At 39.1% G+C, this 19,102-nt stretch overlaps 1 protein-coding gene across 1 annotated transcript in view; it reads right to left on the reverse strand.

The window, feature by feature from the left end:
- CEP126 (centrosomal protein 126) overlaps window positions 1-19,102 on the reverse strand; it is a 39,811-nt gene that overhangs the window by 10,855 nt on the left and 9,854 nt on the right. The window contains exons 4-9 of the mRNA XM_044441818.1: window positions 16,053-16,143; window positions 13,799-13,961; window positions 6,533-8,597; window positions 3,679-3,840; window positions 2,503-2,627; window positions 34-109 (exon numbers count right to left, since the gene is read on the reverse strand). Coding sequence (XP_044297753.1) covers window positions 34-109; window positions 2,503-2,627; window positions 3,679-3,840; window positions 6,533-8,597; window positions 13,799-13,961; window positions 16,053-16,143 — 2,682 coding nt within the window. The remainder of the gene's footprint in view (window positions 1-33; window positions 110-2,502; window positions 2,628-3,678; window positions 3,841-6,532; window positions 8,598-13,798; window positions 13,962-16,052; window positions 16,144-19,102) is intronic.

A 19,102-nucleotide genomic window follows, 5' to 3' on the forward strand; every position in this document is an offset into this window, starting at 1 on the left:
AGGGAGTGAGTATACAAGATACAGCAGCATTACCTTCATCAGAATTACTGATAGCACACCTGGCTTGCACTGGCTCATATGCACACTGAGATGGAGCCTGCTTCAAGGCCTGTAATATATTGTATATTAAAAAAGGGATATTTAGCATCAAACAACATCACAATAGTAAGCAAAATGAATTAAATTAAAATTAATAAAATAATACAGGCAAATCACAATCTAGAAGTACTGGAATTATTCTGTAATCTAAAGCAAATAAAAAGGGGGAAAAACAAAAAAAAAGTCTTTAATAATATGCAATTGTATTACAGAGGACAACAGCCTGTAATTGTGGGAAATGATTCAAATTATTAGTAGTACTCAAAAGTTATTTCAGCTATTGACTAAAGAGGACTGTAATGCTTGTACACTAGAAACAACAGAGAAATGTCACCATATTGAGATTTAAAACAGCCTGTTATTGTAAGGGTTATTATGCTTCACTGCCACAATGAAGGTCATATTTGGGAGGGGTGTTTTCTACTTATCATAGGATCATAGAAGTATAGAATACTTATTTATTATTCATTTACAGAATAAATTATTTATTCCCTTTTTATTCAAATTATTAATTCAGTTTACCCTAGATGCTCAGGAAAGTGCAAAAGTGCACGCCCCCCTGTAACACTGCCACCAGGAATTCAATTCCAATCTTATTAACTTCTCCCACTATATTGTGTCCAAGCTATAAGGCTCCTTCCTTGGACTATGTGATCCTGAGGATGAGACACTGCTATTCAAACCTATGATGCTGATTTAACAATAAACAAAATAAAACTTTATTTGTATAATAAGTGTATTGTTTTCAAGATGTTCTGTAACTTATTTTCTTAGTAAATAAAACAGTGTTTAATAACAACTTTTGACAGCGGTATCTCACTCTTTCCCTTTTCTATCTTTCCTCACTCTCAAATCTTCCTTTTTCTCCTGAATGTAAATTTGGCCAGGCTTTATTCAATTTCTCTCAGTTCAATCTTTCCCTTCTGCACACAGGTTTCTGTCAGCGTCTATCGCTCACACCCTTATAATACTTGACAATATTAGGTAATAACTCTCCCTAAGTGCTCATATGTCCTCTAAGTATTCCATTTCCTTTCTTTTCCCTTTGACCTCATGAATCATAAATGCCTTCCAGAGCACTATCTAGGATTCTGAAGAGAAGGCTGCCTCTTCATTTTCTGCAGAAAGCTGACTGATTCCAACTAACTGTGACTGCTGATAGACCACAACCTTGACTGTTAACTTCTGACGGACTGATAGCATTTTTTCCTTCATTCTCATTCCTCACACACTGCCAAGCCCTGCCCACACACTCTCAATCACCAACCAATCCCCTCACTCATTCATCCCCCTCTATTACCCCTCTTCCCCTTTTGAAATTGAGTTTTAACAGTTATCAAAATGTATTTCTCCCCAAAATGGGCTGGAATGCACTTTTGCACTTTTCCCAAGCTCTTTCCCAAGTCTCATGAAAAAGTGCTAAGTATAAAGGATCCTGAGGGCAGTCGAGGCAAGACACAAAAGTGAAAGGGGTGATTTGCCATCCCAGTTTGCAAGAAGAGATGCCTTGTGGCTTTGCCTTTCCTTGTCAGCTCCCCTTTCAACAGCTGTCAAGAAAATCCCTATCTGGAGTTTCTCTCAATCAGTGTCCGTCAGTGCTACATCCTGCACTTTGACAACATCCAAGGACACTGCCAACCTGAAGTGTCCTGTTTTTGTGCTCACAGAATAATAAGCCTGTGTAGTTCCATAAATGCTGCTAAAGTTTTGTTTTTATAGTACAAACATATTTTTATGCATTTAAAAAAAACAGCTTGCCAACCACTGAAATCACCACCTCCAGTGTGCCTCCTGGGCACTCTCAAGGGGCTGCTACTGGCTGTCAGAGCAGAGATCGCAAACACTGGCTGTCAAACCATGTTGTGCAATCTGAGGGGAAAAAAGATAAAGTTGGAAAGAAGCTGCAGTGAGTGAAAGGAGTTCATGACCATAGTAGAGGGCACTCAGCAAGTGACAGTCACCACAAAGTGACACTTGGGCACTTATGGGCAGCTGGCAGTGGCCTGAGCAAGCTTGGCAAGAGAAGCAAAGGTACTGCCGCTTTGGCCAAGACCCTCATTTACTGCTTCTCTTCACCTACAATGGGGATGGCTGCTCCTAGATTTGGAAAATACTATCAGTGAAACATCCCCTACAACCAGCCATGGGATTTCAGAGAGGCTTCTTTCCATTAAGAAAGCAAGTCTATGGAAAGGGTTCAGTTCTGCACACTCAAACAACCCATCATGGTTTATAATCCATAGTGGGCTGACATGTTTTGTGAACTCTGTCTATATTTCAGGTGCAAAATACCCAATCTCCGCATTCTGCCAGGTCAGTGTGGTTGGAACAAGACGTCCAGAGACATCCACAGAATTATTTTACTATTTCTGACAATGTCATTCAATAATTTATTAGCTATACCTTTCCAACATTATTGGGCTTGTGTCCCACAGATGCTGTCACTTGTCTCCTCTGTTCTAAAAGAGCCTTGCGTTTATTTTCATTATTTTCATTACCAAGTTTTCTTCTTGCAAAAGTAACTGTTGCTGAAAGTGATAAAATGCCCACTTTGAACACATGCTAGAAAAGTGGCACATACATTTTTAAAACAAATTAACCATAGAAACATATAATGAACTCAAAGGTACCCAGAAGTAAAACTGAAAAAGAAATGCATAGATTGCTTGAGTCTGCCACTAAATTCAATCAATAATATGGAAGAGGCTGGATGCAAATCTGCCTGTATGTTACCTATATGGTTTGCTTCAGGGGATTCATTTGTAATTTGTAAGGGAGACTCAGATCAGAAAAAAATGCAGGAAGGAAATAAAAGAACTTTACAACTTTGTAAGAACCTGCTTGTGCTTACCCTCCATACATCCATACTTTTCCTTGGTCAGGAAAGATGCCCCAGATTGCATGGTCCTGTATTGCCTTATGAAGCATCTAGTCTGTGTGCCAGGAAAGGAATTCCTCTTCCCATTTAATCCATCCTGTCTGGCATGGGTCTCATCACACAAGGTCTCCTCTAGCAATACTGTAAGGCTCATACGCCAGGTTATCAGAAGGAACATCTCATCTCTTATGTACCTACCTGGACTCTAAGATCATCTTCTGGGGTCCTTCTCTGGGAATCCCCTCAAAGGAAGTAAAGAGGGTGGCCACCAAGGGCCTTTTTGGTTGCGGCATCCCAGCTCTGGAATGAGCTTTCAAAGAGGTGTGCCTGGCACCCAGTCTCTACTCCTTTTTATTTGCCCAGTATTTTAACAGTTAACTTTTTAATTTTAGTTTTTAAACTGTATTTCTGCACTTCTGCTTCTATACCTTTGTCCTGACTGACTGCAACTGCTGTGGTTTTGTTGTTTTAATATTTTATCATTCTATCGTTCTACATGCTATTTTCGTCATTGCATGTTTTTAACTCGTGTTAAATTTCCAGAGAGCCTTGGGCTATTGAGCAGCATAAAAATGAAATAAATAAGTAAATAGGCTTCATCAGACAATACATCAAAATCTGACAATATTTCAGTTATGGAAAAATATTGTCAATACTTCAGAAATTTCCAATATCAAAATGTGACAAAAAGAGAACCTTACTGCTTGGCTGAGAAGAAAAAATTGCATTCACCCTAACACCTGATTTAACTGTGCCCATCAGATTGCCACCATCAATAGTGATGTGAGACAGATTAGGTCTACTGGGTTGTAAGTCGCCGTTGTTTGAATTATTGCAGGGTGTGGCACAATACTGTGAATCTCCTGGAGGAAAGAAAGAACACAAAACAAAATTTTAAATTGTGAAGATTGCTAATACCATCCAACCACAAAAATTAATCTGTGTTTTCCATTTGTGCTTGTTCTTTATCATATACTTCTGTATTAGTTCAGGCCCAAGAAGAACATTTATGCAGTAGTCCTAATTCACCAGCAAAGGCATGGATGAATATCCAAGTTAAAATGTCCATTCAAGATATGCAGTGTTGAGGAACAAAGTACACTGCATAGGACTCTACCAGATGACAACCGAATTACTCAGTCAGTGCAGGAAGCTGTTTCAGAAAGCACTGTCACATCAGTTATCAGTTACTAATATATGAAACTACTCAGCCTGTTTTACCAGTTGTCCTGCACTAGCCAAAGGATTACATGGATAATTCCATGTAATGGCAAAGGGTAAATGTGATAATACTTAACACCTACCAAAGCCCTACCTCCTTCTCATACCAAGAGAACATTTATTGCAATACGGTGGCTTTACAGTTTTACAGATACTTCTCTTTTCCAAGGTACACTCATATGCAATCAATATTACAAAATTTCTATGTGGTAGATTGTGAATAGAAATTATCTCTCTGGGACATGTGCCTTTTGGTTAGTACCAATGATGTTAAACCCACCCTTGCATACACGTCTGGAGAGTTTTGAAATTCTCTTAAAAATGTTTACATTGTTTTTTTAATAAGACAAAGAATGGTGATATAAATGATACATATAGTCTTTTGATTTTGATTTAATAAAAAAGAGGTGGCTGAAGAGGACAGAAGAGGCAAGATGGAGAAATGGACAAATTGTTAATAGTCCCCTGCTGTTGGAGGGTATAGAAATGAAATAAACCAGCATTTGCTTTATGTACAACAATCTTAAAAAACTATGAGCTGTGGCACAACTCTGGGTAAATAACCTTCAGTAACGTCTCTTTTTATATTGTGTCCGACTTCCCTTCTTTAGTATTGAGAGAGAGAGACTGGCCACAACAACAGAATGCATTGAATGGGGGGGGGGGCCCTCTCCTGAAAATGGAGCAGGACTCACAGAAAGCATAAAAAACAGCAGCTAAATTATTATTTGGAACTAGATGTATGGAACACATCTTCACAATCCTGAAAAAGTTGCTCTGCTCCCTGACTATATTTGGACCCAATTTTCTATAATCTTTAAAGCACAGTCTAGTCTAAGTGCCTTAGCACCAGAACACTTCAAAGACCACTTCTTCCTTCATGAATATGCCTGGACATCAGAAGTCCTTCTGCAGTTCCTTTTCCTGTCTAAGATAAGGTGGGAGGGAGTCCAGAATAAGCTTTTCTCAGTTGTGGCTAATTGATTTCTTTTCCACACCACATGACAATCTTTCATCCAGCCAGCCTTTTAAGTCCTTCTGGACCTAAACAACTGGGTTTATTTGGTATTTAAAAAAAATGTATTAGATGGGCATCAGAGGGGGCTGTTGCTGATCTCTCTTTGTTTTTATTACATACATTATTCTTTGTCTCTCTGTTTTAATATTTTTTTAATCTAGCACATTTTACTCTTTTAAAATAGTTTATCTACCATTTTTTCTTATTTTTGTGTTCTTTTTTATTTTATGTTGTACATCATCTTCATATGTGATTTAATGTGGGTAGAAACATATTTTAAATAAACATATAAAACCACTTTCAGAGGCTGGGTACCTGGTCCAGCATCAGGACCCAGCATACTGCAGTGTCTGTCATAGTGGCATTACTGCAGCCCCCATCCTTCTCATCAGGTATGGCCTAACCGCTCCATTTTGCTACTTGAAACATAGAAATAAACGGTATCCCCTCCCATGCAACTCAATGTGCAGTATAACCACACTAAGTTACTGTTGACACATGTTCCAGAAAATCCCAAAGCACTTCCAGCAATGCTGGGCGGTAAATGTACAATACAGTAATACTAAATTAAATAGGAACTATTTACTCCCTTCTCATGAAACCACAGATCTGTTGCTTGAGGCAGCAGACTGCTTTTGCCATCATGGACCCACAGGACAAAAGCAGCTGCTCAGCTCCAACGCATAATAGCTCCAGCGCTGCTGCTAGGTAAACCTGTTTGTAAAGGCATGTGCAAGGCTGACAGCAGCACTAATGCCACCATGAGGGGACACATGTAGCACTGATGGCCTTCCAAACATCACCAATGGCAGTCTGCCCACACCCCCAAAACCTGCACCCAAGCCTTGCTGTTTATACCTAACAATGAATTACAAATGCTGTCCTAAATTCATCCCCACCAGGGATAGCTTTGCTTCAGTTCAACTTCTTAAAATGAAAAGGGAGCTTCCTTTCTCTTGTCAACCAAGAATCCATGGTTTAATACACTGTGACACTATTTCTCAGGGCCAAGAGAGCTAGCCCACCCATACCCCCTTTTAAATGGGCTTCAGTATCTCCAAGATCAGACACTGAATATGATTAGGTATAAGATAATTTGTCTGGAAACAGTTCCTTACCTTGATTTAGAAGGGGAATATGTCCAGCCCTGTCTATTGGTACACCACTTCCTCTTATTATTTCTGAGATTAATATAAGATTAGCACAATGAATTTTATTCTTCCTAAATCCCTCTGAATTGGCTTTTGTATCTTTGATCAAGTATCTTTGATTTTTCATATAATTTTTACTCTATTGATTAAAAAGTTCAAACATACCAGCTGCACCATCCCTTTGACCCAGTGCACGATGTACTCCTTGCCACAAGATTGTGATTTCTTCATCAGTTGGTGTGCGATCTGGACTTAATCCATTTTCTGAGTACATGGAGCCTTTTTTGGTAAAGCTGCTATACTTGCTAATTGATTGAGCACACTTGGTCCTTTTCAAAGGCTCATACATGAATATACTGTAAGAAGGGCTCATAGTGGCCATGTGAGCTGAAGTTGAAGGATTTTCTGTAGAATCGCTTCCTAAATCTTGACTTTCAGGCAAAAGATTCCTTTCATTTAAAAAGTGACTCTTTTCAGTATCTGTGTGAGCCATGCTGTCTGATGGATTTTCATCCAGTCTTTTGCCTGGGGTAGGTTTACATGGAGGGTGAGGCATTATGATTCTTCCCTGAGTTTTCATGACCTTGGTGGCTTCACTAGCAGACTGTGGTCGAATAATAGTACCTTTTCGGTTTTTATTTATTAAAGCTGCTGATGATGAAGCTTTGGCAGATTTTGGACGTTTGATCATTTTTGTTCTACCTTTCCGTGGATTGCTTCTTAAGCTTTTAGGGTCATAATTATATGGAAAGGGTTTAATTTCTTCACCTCTTGGTGCCATCCATGCCTGTTTAGCAACATGATATCCTGCAGATACAAATGCATTCTGTATCCCATTATCTCGTTCTGAGCCAACTGTAGTAAGTTTAGCAGATATTTGAGAATTCTCCTGGTGATCTTCTGAAAAAACAGAATTGATCATACAAGGTGGGATGCTTCTAATATTAGTTCTAGAATTGCTAACTCTAATTTGAAAACTGGGTGGTTGGGGCTGTTTCTGAGGTATTTCCGTTATAGTTTGTTCTGAACATTTCTCATCATAATTTGTTCCCACAACTTCATTAACTTCATCAAACCACCTAAGTTTTTTAGAGTTCTTTTGAATGTTGGCATCTTTTCCTTTTATTTTTGCCAATTCAACACTGTCTCGAGCAGATGACACAGGCTGATTCCCAAATTTGACCCCTCTATTTATAACTATTGCCTTGAAATACCGAGATTCATATTTAGATTCTTTTTTCAAAATGCTTTTTGGCAATTTCACTACTTTTTTCTCACTGGGGGTATTCCTCTGTTGGTCATAGTCAGATAAATTGTCCATGAGGTCTTCATGAGGCACAGATAACATTTCATTCACTTTTTCCTCCCCATTGTCTTTCTGTTGATCACTATTGCTTTTACATGTCTCTTCAATAAAAGGTGTATCAATATTAACATGGTCAAAGTATTTTTCATCTTTAGCACATGTTACATAGTCTAAATCTTCAGTACACCTTGCTGCATGAGCACTTTTCCCCTTCTGCATGCAATTAAGCAAGAAGCTGTCACTGTATGGAACAGTAGTACTCCACTCTCTAACTGGAAAGATTGAAGAGGGTACCGAGTGTTGAGTGGAAGCCTGCACTGATGAGGTTGCATTATTCTGGGGAAATTCAGAATTCTGTTCTTGCACTGAAACCACTGGAGAAGAATCAGGAATAGCCCAAGCTTCGTCTGATTTGAGTACAGGTGTGTCAGTGGTTAAAGGGTATTCTGCACCAACTATTCCTGGAGATGGATTTTTCAACAGAAAGCTTTTGTCTTCTCTCTTAAATTCTGCAAAAGTTAGATTATCATCAGAAGCACACGTCTCAGTCTCTCTTTGTTCGGCTGTACTTGAACCAGATGATTTCTGATCAGGATTGCATGTATCCTCATCAGAAGGTACAACATTGTATTTAATTAAAATATCACGAAAAGGGGAAGTTGTCTGAAAATCTGAGGTATTTAAATTTATGAGCCAGTTATTTACATGCTGATTTTTAGAAAAAGTGATGTCAGTTTCATCAGAGAAATGTTTATTTCTAATCTGTGATCTCTGTGAATTGTGGAGTGAAGAATCCTGCTGTGCAGTCAAAGAAGATGTTTCACTGGGCGTTGTACAACTTTCATTTGGTTCTCCAGCCTCAAGACTGTCCACACTGCAAACACTTTCTGAATGGACTATTTCATTCACTTCTTGATGAAACTCCTGAGACAGAAAAGTAAGCAATCTATGAATATACTAAAACAGACTTATTTATTCATGTTTGAAATTCAGTCACACTTTTGGAGAAAATTGGGAAAGTACCATATTTTCCCGTGTACAAGATGATACTTTTTCTTAAAAATATTTACCTAAAAATGGAGGGGTGTCTTATACACGGGGGCTTGCGGCAGCGATTGCGGACGCACTCGGGGGGGGGGAGACTGGCGCAATTGTGGGCGCATGTGCACAGGGAGGTGGCAGGTGCATGCACGCAGCAAGTCAGCAGCTTGCTCATGGGGGGCGTCCTATACATGGGGCGTCTTACAGATGGAAAAATACGGTACTCTATTTTGTGAAAAAGAGATTTTCAAATGTGCAATTCAAAGGAATAAGATGCTCTTAGAGAAATGTTTCACTATATCTATTAATATATGTTTCAATACTAAAAACAAAGTAATGGGAATAATTTCATAAGAAACAATAGGTTTCTTCAATAGCTGTATTTATACAGTCGTTTTTTGAGTATCTAGGACACAAAATGCCATCTTGTATACAGCAACAAGTGTGTTAAAACTGCCATGAAAAGTTAATATCCCTAACTGGAGACTGTACTTGGTCACCGAATTCAGGGTGATTTTTTTAAAGTTCTCTAACACCACAAAGCTTCATTTTAGGTTCTGCACAGAGCCAAGCACAAAATTTACTTTTCTAGGTGCTGATTTATTAGATTACTAGGCAAAAGCATGGACACAATATTTATACCTTTAGTGTTTATAGCTTTAAGAAGTTCCCCCTCCAAAAATGCACTTCTAGATGGATTCTGCAAGCTTAGACAGATTACTTATGCAATCTCCTGAGACAGACACAAGCTGATAAGTGTGGCACTTGGCAGTTTCAGATATATTGATTTTTGGAAATAAGCATTAAAACATGAAGAATGCTTTCCTTTGCTATTTTAATTTCAGCCTTTAAAAATATTTTATCTCCCTCTGATTACTTAGAAATGAGAGCTAAACTTATTTATCTAGAACAAAAATATTAGCTGATACCACTTCAATAACTGCATGCTGTGAAAACTGAATTGTATTTAAAGAGTTAAAAGATACAACAGAAAAACACTTTAAAATAGCAAAATCACAAATATGTAAATACATATATTGCTACAATATTCAAGATCAGAAAAGAAAGTAGAATTATTTTTTAGAGATATAAATAGTGAAACTATTTGTACTAGTGACAGGACCTGTATTGGTTCTTTTATAGACCTTAAATGAAAGGAATTTTAGGAATCTTTATAATCCTACTGGGCCTGTAAAACAGCAAAATAAGAGGTCAAAGGGCCTCAATATATAATCACAGAAATGTGGCATATAATCTGTGCTTTGCATTTCTCCGTGCAACTGTTATGTGCAGTTAACTGAAAACAACAGAAATTAAAAGCAAAAAGTCTATTTGTGTTACAGTTTGCATTTTCAACAACAGGATCATAAAATCAGTTTCTTACCACTCATACCTATGTAATTAAAAATGGAACCAGGAGTTTTTAGCTGCAAAATAAAAGCACCGCGGGCTGAAATACTATCAGTAATTACTCTGTTGTATTTCCAGTTGTCTTTCTGTATGTTTGCATTAATAATAAGAAGGGAAGGGTCCTAAACACTGTAATTCTGATTTGTAAAACTACTGATTCAGTAGAAAAGCCTCAGCGGCCCCTAGTGGCAATTTAATTATATAAAACTAATATAAATTGTAGTATTACTTGTTATTGAAGCAGGATTCCTGATTCAATCTAAAAGAATGCATTGAATGCACTATAAGACTTTCATTGATAGAAGTACAGTAGCATTACTACTGCCTAACAAGAACAATTTTCTCATCAAAAATACTTACATCACCAGAATAATGCTAAGGCCTTTAAAGTCACAATACTATGCAAATTTAGACAGAAAAAAGTCCTACAACTCCCAATATTCTTCTGTCAGAATGGGATTTTAAAAAATTGATTCAGTAAGTGGGTGACTTTTGGCTAGTCACAGACTCTCAGCCCAGCCTACCTCACAGGGGTTGTTGTGTGGATAAACTGAGAGCAGGAAGAGGAGAATTATAAGTTGCTTTGAGTTCTTTGCAAGAAAAAAGGGGGGTATAAATTTAATAAATAAATGTGCAACTGGAATTTTTTTAGCCATCTTTATCAAATACACACTTAAGCTATCCAGTATGAGAACTGACAAGATAAGATTTGCCTATCACATAATTTCTCAAGGAGGACGTAGGGGAGAATAAAACTGTGGGAAAGGAGGGATCCAGTAGGACAATTCAAAGGCACCAAAAACTACAGGGGAGTCCAAAGGGCAAGTACATCAAAAGAAGGGAATAGGAAATGTATTAAATATCTCCCCTTTGGTGCCCACCACCTTTTCAACACCTCCCTGAACACACTGTCCAGCTACTAACTCTCAGACCTGTTTTTTGCACTTCCTTTTCAGAGCAGTTACTGTGTTCCCTCAGGTTTTTAAAAAGTGCAGAAATATACATAGATTTAATGGCCAGAAAGTAAATAGAAGGGGAATTTGCACATCTTCATGAACTGCTACATTACTGCAGGTGCACTAATTTCTCCTCCATCTACTTCCCAGTTATTATATTTCTATATATTAGTCTTCCATTTACTCCCAGCTCTAAAAACCCTCAAATATTCCCAACAGTTAAAACAAAAGTACCCATAGAAGGTGGAAGAATGGGACAGAACAGACTGTCCACACCAGCAGTACACACACCTCCAACCACAATGGATCCCCAAGGAGCTGTGAAAAGTGGGGTGAGGGGAGTTAATATTTCCCCTTTCTGGCACTGCTGGAGAGCCACCAAAATGCTGAAAATCTGAAAGACACTGAGATGTGTCAGTTCAAACCAAAAGGATCACATCCCAGGCTGCCTTGGTTGCCCTGTGCTGGGAGAGAGACAAAGGGAGCACAAACGTTTATCTTCGTGGACCTCTCGGTGGTTTTTGATACCATCGACCACGGTATCTTTCGGGAGAGGCTGGCTGGGTTGGAAGTTGATGATACGACTGTGGTGGTTGGTGGATGGTGGCTCTGCTTCTACCTGGCTGGCTGTCTATAATTGGTGGAGCTGGGGGATCGTTGTTCTGTCCCATGGCACTTGTGCCATAGAGTTCTGCAGGGCTTCATTTTGTCCCCTATGTTCTTTAACATCTACATGAAACTGCTGGGAGATTTGGGCTGAACCAATATGCTCTACCTCTTGTTCTCATCTAATCCAGGTGAGGCAGTGAATGTTCTAAACCAGTGCCTTGGCTTAGTAATGGACTAGATGAGGGCCAGTAAGCTGAGGCTCGATCTAGACAAAACGGAGGTGCTGCTGCTGGGCAGTCCATCCATCCAACTGGGAAATTTTTAACCTGTCCTGGACAGGGTTGCACTCCCCCTAAAGGGCGAGGTTCATAGCTTCTGGATGCTCTTTGACCTGAGTTGTTGCTTGTCTCACAAATGACCTCAGTGGCCAGAAGTACCTTCTATTAGCTTAGGCTGATCTTTCAGCTACGCTCCTACTTGAAAAAGTAGACAGTTATCCATTCGCTGGTAACCTCTTGCCTGGATTACTGTAATGTGCACAACATGGGCCTGCCTTTGAAAATGGTCTGGGCACTCTAGCTAATTCAAAACAGAGCACTGTGGTGGCTAATGAGAACCAGTCCTAGAGAGAACATTTATTTATTTTAATTTTTATTTATTTATTTTTCGATTTCTATCCTGCCTTTTTCCTCCAAATGGCTCAAGGCAGCTTACATCATTCTCCTCCTCCATCTTATCCCCACAACAACAACCCTGTGAGGTAGGTTGGGCTGAGAGTCTGTGACTGGCCCAAAGTCACCCAGTTGGCTCCATGGCTGAGCGGGGACTAGAACCCAGATCGTCTGAGTCCCAGTCCCATGCTCTTAACCACTACCCCACACTGGCTCTCTCCCATATCACAGCTGTCCGCCACCAGCTGCATTGGCTGGCTGTTGTCGCTAACATACAGAGCCTTAAACAACTTGGGGTTGGGATATCTGAAGGAACGCCTATCTCCATATATCCCTACCAGACCTCTAAAAGTCTTCCACAGAGACTCTCCTTTGCAATCCCCCTTAAGTAAGGGGGGGAAATGGCAAGGAAAAGGGCCCTTTATATCTTCCCAAGGAAGTACGACTGGCACCTTCACTACTCAGTTTCCAACACCAAGTAAATACTTTTTTATTTACTGTTTTTAGTAAAATTCCTGATCCTATTTTACTTATTTCTGCTTACTTTTATCAATCTGTGCACTTGTTCTCCTGTTCTGTATTTTATATTGATTGGATTTTATGCTGTGCTGGATGTAATAGTTTTAATATTTTTATTCTTTTATGGTTTATGCTGCTGTTTGCTGTTTTTCTGAGCTGTCCAGAGAGTCCTTGAGCTATGGGGCAGCATCCAAATGTAATAAACAAACAAACAAACTCCTTTGGCTCTTCCAGCCAGCCCTTTTCCATGCTCCTGACTTACACTACCTGATCTCCTTTCTCTTTTATTTTTCCCCTCATATTTTGCTACTGTGCACAAATTAGCCAACACAAAACTCTGTCTTCTCAATTTCCTTGCACACTGCCTTCTGCTTCCCTTTGTTAGCTGAAAGATACATATTGACCAGCAGGACTATTCATACTGGAAAGCTGTAAGAGTACACTTACAAAAGACTGTCTAAAATAAAATTACAGGGGCACTCTGCACATTTTAGTCACTGAAAAGCAAGGTAGGGAACCAAAAATGATTAGCAATCAGAATGGGGAAGGGGCTTGAACAAGGAAACAAGACAGGTTCTGCTGCAAACTGTCCCGGGATATATGCCAGAGCTAGCTGGATGACTGGAGAGGAAGGAGAAGCAGAACAAGCCACAGCAAGCCCAATTTTCTGTTGTTTATTCACAGAGTGGCTTGGGCACGACCAGCTATAAGTAGCATGTGAAAGCCTGGTAAGGAGGTGGTTTCTGGGAGCAGCAACATTGGGACAGCAATGACACCTCCTTGCGAATACTGGAAAATGCTTGCGCTGACACTGAAGCTGGTATACTCCCATTAAAGGCAGTGGGCCTAGGCATTCCTGCTTAGCTGGTTTATGAGCTTCGCTTTAAAAAAAAGAAAAAGAAGTTTCTTGCCAGGTTACCTGAAGGTTGTCAAAATGCTGTTCTTGCAGCTGCTGTTGCATTTCATCCAGGTTTTGTTGGAAAAGAAACTGGTCACTATCCAGATTTGTCCTACAGTTTTCATGTGTTACTCTATCAAAACCAGCTTTTTCTGAGCTCTGTTTCCAATGAAAAGGAACATTTCTGGTAGCTGAGGAAGTGGCATCAGTTGTTCTTGTGGGGAAGAAACATCATAGTTACTACCAGCTTTTTTTTTTAACTTTCATGGCTAAGGTTTCACATTAATCACGTTTAAAATAAACTGCCATATCTAGAATGTAGCATTTGGCACATCAAAACTATCTAATAGCTATACAATATTATACATGGTATTAGTAAGAAATGTATTATAATGAAAAGTTTGTCTCAAGCTATGAATAAAACCAGAGAAATATTATTATATTGTTGTTGTTATATATGACTGCATTGTTATATTTGATTGCATTATTGAATACTTTTGAAGAATTTTTTTTCTGTTGACCAAACAACAAGCGTCAGTTACTTAGTGTTCTATCAGAGGGTTGAAAATGTAAAATAAACCTCTGTCAAGGTCCGAATTTGTGTAGATAAACCTGGAGGCAGATGTTTTGACACCAGATGTCTTAAAAAGAAGTGTAGGTCAAGATAATCATGCACAAAAGTAACCATTTTTTTCTGTTATGATGTTTTCTGTTACTAACCAGTGCCCAAAGCTAAACATATAAATTCACTATGCATGATGACTGTGGCAGCTGGTCCTGACGGGAGAAGGGCTCACACTCTATACTGTTAGTGTGCACCTACAATAAAGAGTCTTTTAAAATATAAACCACTTGCTGGTATTGCCTGTCAGTCTTGCAGTCAGACAATGAACAAGAGGGACTTTTTCCCCCTCAGCACTTTGGTAAGACTCTACTTAAAGACTCAAATCACAGCTGTGAAAGGAAGTCTAACTGCTGTGGAGCAGGGCTTGTCTGTGTGGAAACTTTGTGTCATGCACAGTTTGTGTGATGTGCATCTGTTTGTGTTTGTGCATGAGAACTTGTGTACATGTCTGAATGCATGAATGTGTGAATGCGGGAAGTGCCTCTCTGAATGTATATGAACGGCTCTACTGGCATATGTGCCTCTCTCACAAAGATTACCCAGGAGGGAATGCAGCTACCAGGGTGAAAAAGATTATCTAACCCTGCTCTATGTCAATGGAGCATAAACATGGGTGTTTATATATATTTTATTTATTTATTTATTTATTTATTTATTTATTTATTTATTAAAGCATTTTTATGCTGCCCCATTCACCGAAGCCTCGGGGCGGCTTACAACAATAAATAAAATGATTATAATATTACATCCAAAATAGAAACATTCAAAATATAAAAATCCAAAATATAACATTAAATTAAAAATACAAAAATACGATATAAAATAAGCCGCCCTGGCCAGATAAAATCCAGTAATATTAACAGTTAAAATGCCGCTTAAATAAAAAGGTCTTTGCCTGGCGCCGAAAAACAAATAACAAATATATATATATGCACAGAGATTTTGGAGGGGAACAAAGTCCTCCCTTCTTTATTTTGGGCAAAGAAAGCTCTCTGAAGAACAGCAAAAAGTGAGAATAAAAGAAGGAATTCAGTGATGATACTGTACAAGGAAAACTAAGAGATAAGGACTGTGCAATAAGTACACTGAGTGCTGTCTTGAAATGGAGAGGTTGGGAAATGTATGTCCGATATGACTAGTATACTTGCAAAAGAGAAGAAAAAAAGGCAACCAGGCCAAAAACGTTAAAGGTGGCTCCATAAGAAAGATACATTAAAAGGCATTTAGAACTTATAAATCTATCTAAATGGAAGGAATAGTCTTATGAAAGGAATGAAATTTAATGAGTAATTTCAAGTTATCAAAACAGCGTAGTATGAAGAAGGGAACTCAGAACATATTCTAAACACAGTAACCAAAATATCCACAAAAGCAATTTTAGAGGAAGGGGATGCAATATTTGAGACAATTGCAAATAAATCATACGTATAAACATGCAGATTTCCAAACCTAACTAATCACCATGGTCAGATTTTTAAAATGAAAAAACAACAACTCCCCCCCCACCCCAAAATATGTTATTCAAAGTACTTTCCTTTCTGAAGTCTTATGTTGTATCTTTGTGTCACATATTTTACCAGTAAATCCCCCAAACTGACATTCAAGTTTTCCTACAATGACTTGCATGCTTGAATTAAACAGAATATATACCTCACAGTGACTCTGGTTGATGGCAATGGTAATCCTGCTCCCTGAATTTTCTGAAGAGCCTCATCCAATTTAAGTTCTGGTTTTCTTTGCACTAGAAGTTAAAAATAGGGATATTGTAAAATGTTGAGTTTTTAACATAAAATTTTGTTAACTGCCCAGAGAGCAGGTAGTGTGAACATGAAATAAATAAAGCCACAGGGATCACTTTCCCTCCCCCACATGCAGTTCTAAAAGCTGTGCCCATGCCATACTCTTCTACTCAGCATTTGTTTCCTGCTTCACTTACCTTGACAACACAGCTTTGTGAGTTTTACAGCTCATTGTATCTTGCTTAAAGACACACTTAAGGTACACTTAAATCCTGCTATTTTTCTGCTGTTCTATCAATTTTTAAGGCAGCCAGTAATTATGGTATTTTTATAAATAAATCCATAAATCCATGACACTGATAGTGGGCAATGAAAAAGAAGAAGAAAGGGAAAGACAATCATGACTTATGCTTGTGGGATTGAAAAATAGCAAGGAGCCTGTTACATATGACACAAAGGTACAATCTAGGGCAGAGTAGTGGTTAGAATCCTGGACTGGGACTCAAGAGATTCACTTAATCATGAAGCTGCCTGGGTAATTTGGGCCATTGTATAGGGCCTGTGCTGTAAAGTCCAGGTCTTGGTTTCTGGCTTCTTAAGTATAGAACTTGCTTAGCATGTGTAAAGTGCTGCACTCTAGTTACCTTGTTTAGCTTAATTAACTGGAATTTTAGTTATTTTTTTCAGGCCCCAAAAAAGATGCCCAAAGAAGAAGCACATACTATGCTCTGCCTGGGATTCCACCTTATCAGACCAGTTAACAAGCTTATGCTTTGTCATACGATTAGCTTAATGAACTCATGATACTACCTCCTATCATTTTGGCACATGGAGGGGGAATATCTTGAGCAGCCAGGATGGGAAATATTCACTGTTATGTCTTGTGGCATGCTAATGAGGATGGAAAACTTCATGTGTTATAGAGCCCATGATGGGAAGCTGCATATAGTATACATTTTGGCTTGCTGTCAAGGTAAACAAATAGATTCAAACTGCTTAGGTCACAGCACCTGTGTAACAGCCATTGCTTTTCTCACAGTTAATCTATATAAGTTGGCCATTTTCCTTTGTGTTTTGTTTGGATGTCAACATCCTTGAGGGCGCTTTGCTGATTGTATGTTCCAGCTGATTGAAGCATGCCTTGTAGGCTAGTCCAGGCTGAGCATTGTAAATGACTTGCTACTAAACCCTTTGAAAAGCTAGCTACTAATTTGACTATTGCAACAATTAAGCCTCCTTGTAAGCAAATCTGATACAGCATATCAATTCCTTGGGATCTCTCAATCCTTTAGCCCACAATTGGGGCAACACAGGCAGTTACAGCCTAACTAACTTACCTAAGATGGTTGCTATGAAAATAACATGGAAAGGAGGAGAAGGATTGTGTAAGCTATTCTGGGTTCCTTGCTGGAAAAAGACAGGTTATAAATAGAATGAATGAATGAATGAATGAATGAATGAATGAATGAATGAATGAATGTAGAAGCAGCAGCTCCAGTTCATTTCAGTAGGCCTGTAAAAGAACTTCCTGGGGGACTGAACCATTAGACATTTATTGACAGACAGGAAATAAAAAGTTCTGACAACAACTGGGTAAGATCAGTGCTCATGAGAAATGACAATATTCTTCATTTTAAAAGTCATGCTTCCTTAAATAACATTCACGGTGTCTTGGTGTGCAATCCTATGGGAGTGCTACCTGAACAACAGAAGCCTCCACATTCAGAGGCTTCCAAGTAACTAATACCCCACCAGACTTTTGCCAATGAGGCAGGAGGACCAATGGAGCACCCCTCTTGACTGCATTTCTTTGTTAGATGGGCCTCTGAACCTGTCCAGCTGAATTGAGCTGCTGGAGGTTAAGATGGGAACTCAACAGCTTCTGACTTCACAGCTCCTCCACTTCCACCTATTTGCCCACCCTCAACACAGCCATTTCCTCTCCTTGAAAGTCACAACTCCACCCTTAAAAGAGGAAGCTGCCCTGGAGCTTTCCATGGCAAGTGGGAAGTATAGAGTGTGTGTACTGGGAAAATCACCATTCAGATTTTACCCTGTAGTGTTGTAGTGTCTACTAAGCCTCAGACGGAAAATCTCCAGCTCTTAGTGGCCCCTCAGATTCCATGTAGAGGACATAGGATTGTGCATTTAATAATTTATCATAATACTGGTTGTATCCAAGCTATCTCTTTTTGGATGCACACAAGCGGTGAGGGGGATTAAGGCTGTCAGAGATGATAAGAGCAATGCTATCAGAAGGCCAGACTCTCTCACTAGTCTGGTCTCCTGGCAGGATCACCAAAGATGGAATGGTCAAAGCTATGACACCAGACTACCCTCCTGAGTCCCTCCTGAGTAACTGTAACATCAGCACCGAAGGGCAGCTACTAGGCTGCAGTCATAGCAAAAGATGACACAGGTGGAGGATATTTCACAATCAATAATAGTGATGTTCAAGCTAGTTTTGGTTAGTACTGTAAGGAAGGCAATAGTAAACCACTTCTGAATATTTCTTACCTTGGAAAACCTGTGATGAAACAATCCAAAATGAAAGAAGAGATAGTGCCAGAAGGTGAGACTCCCAGGTCAGAAGCCACTCAACCAGCTACTAGGGAAGAGCAAAGGACAAGAACCAATAGCTAATGACACAACAGCTCAAAGCTGAAAGAAGTCTAGTGGCTGACATGCACAAAGGCAAAAGGAAGGACTGAAGCTAAACAACACATACAGTTCGAATATGGAACATGAGAAGTATGAATCAAGGTAACCTTGAAACCATAAAGCAAGAAATGGAATGATCAAACATCACAGTTCTTAGTATATGTGAAGTAAAGTTGACTGAAATGGGACATCTTCACGAAGACAAATTCAAAGTGCTTTACTCCAGAAATGACAAACTCAGAAGAAATGGAGTGGTTCTAATACTGAAGCAAGATGTAGCACAGGCAGTAAGGAGCTATA

This window comes from Varanus komodoensis, unplaced genomic scaffold, assembly GCF_004798865.1.
Source record: "Varanus komodoensis strain SLA01 unplaced genomic scaffold, ASM479886v1 scaffold4, whole genome shotgun sequence".
In the NCBI taxonomy this organism is placed as follows: Eukaryota; Metazoa; Chordata; class Lepidosauria; order Squamata; family Varanidae; genus Varanus; species Varanus komodoensis.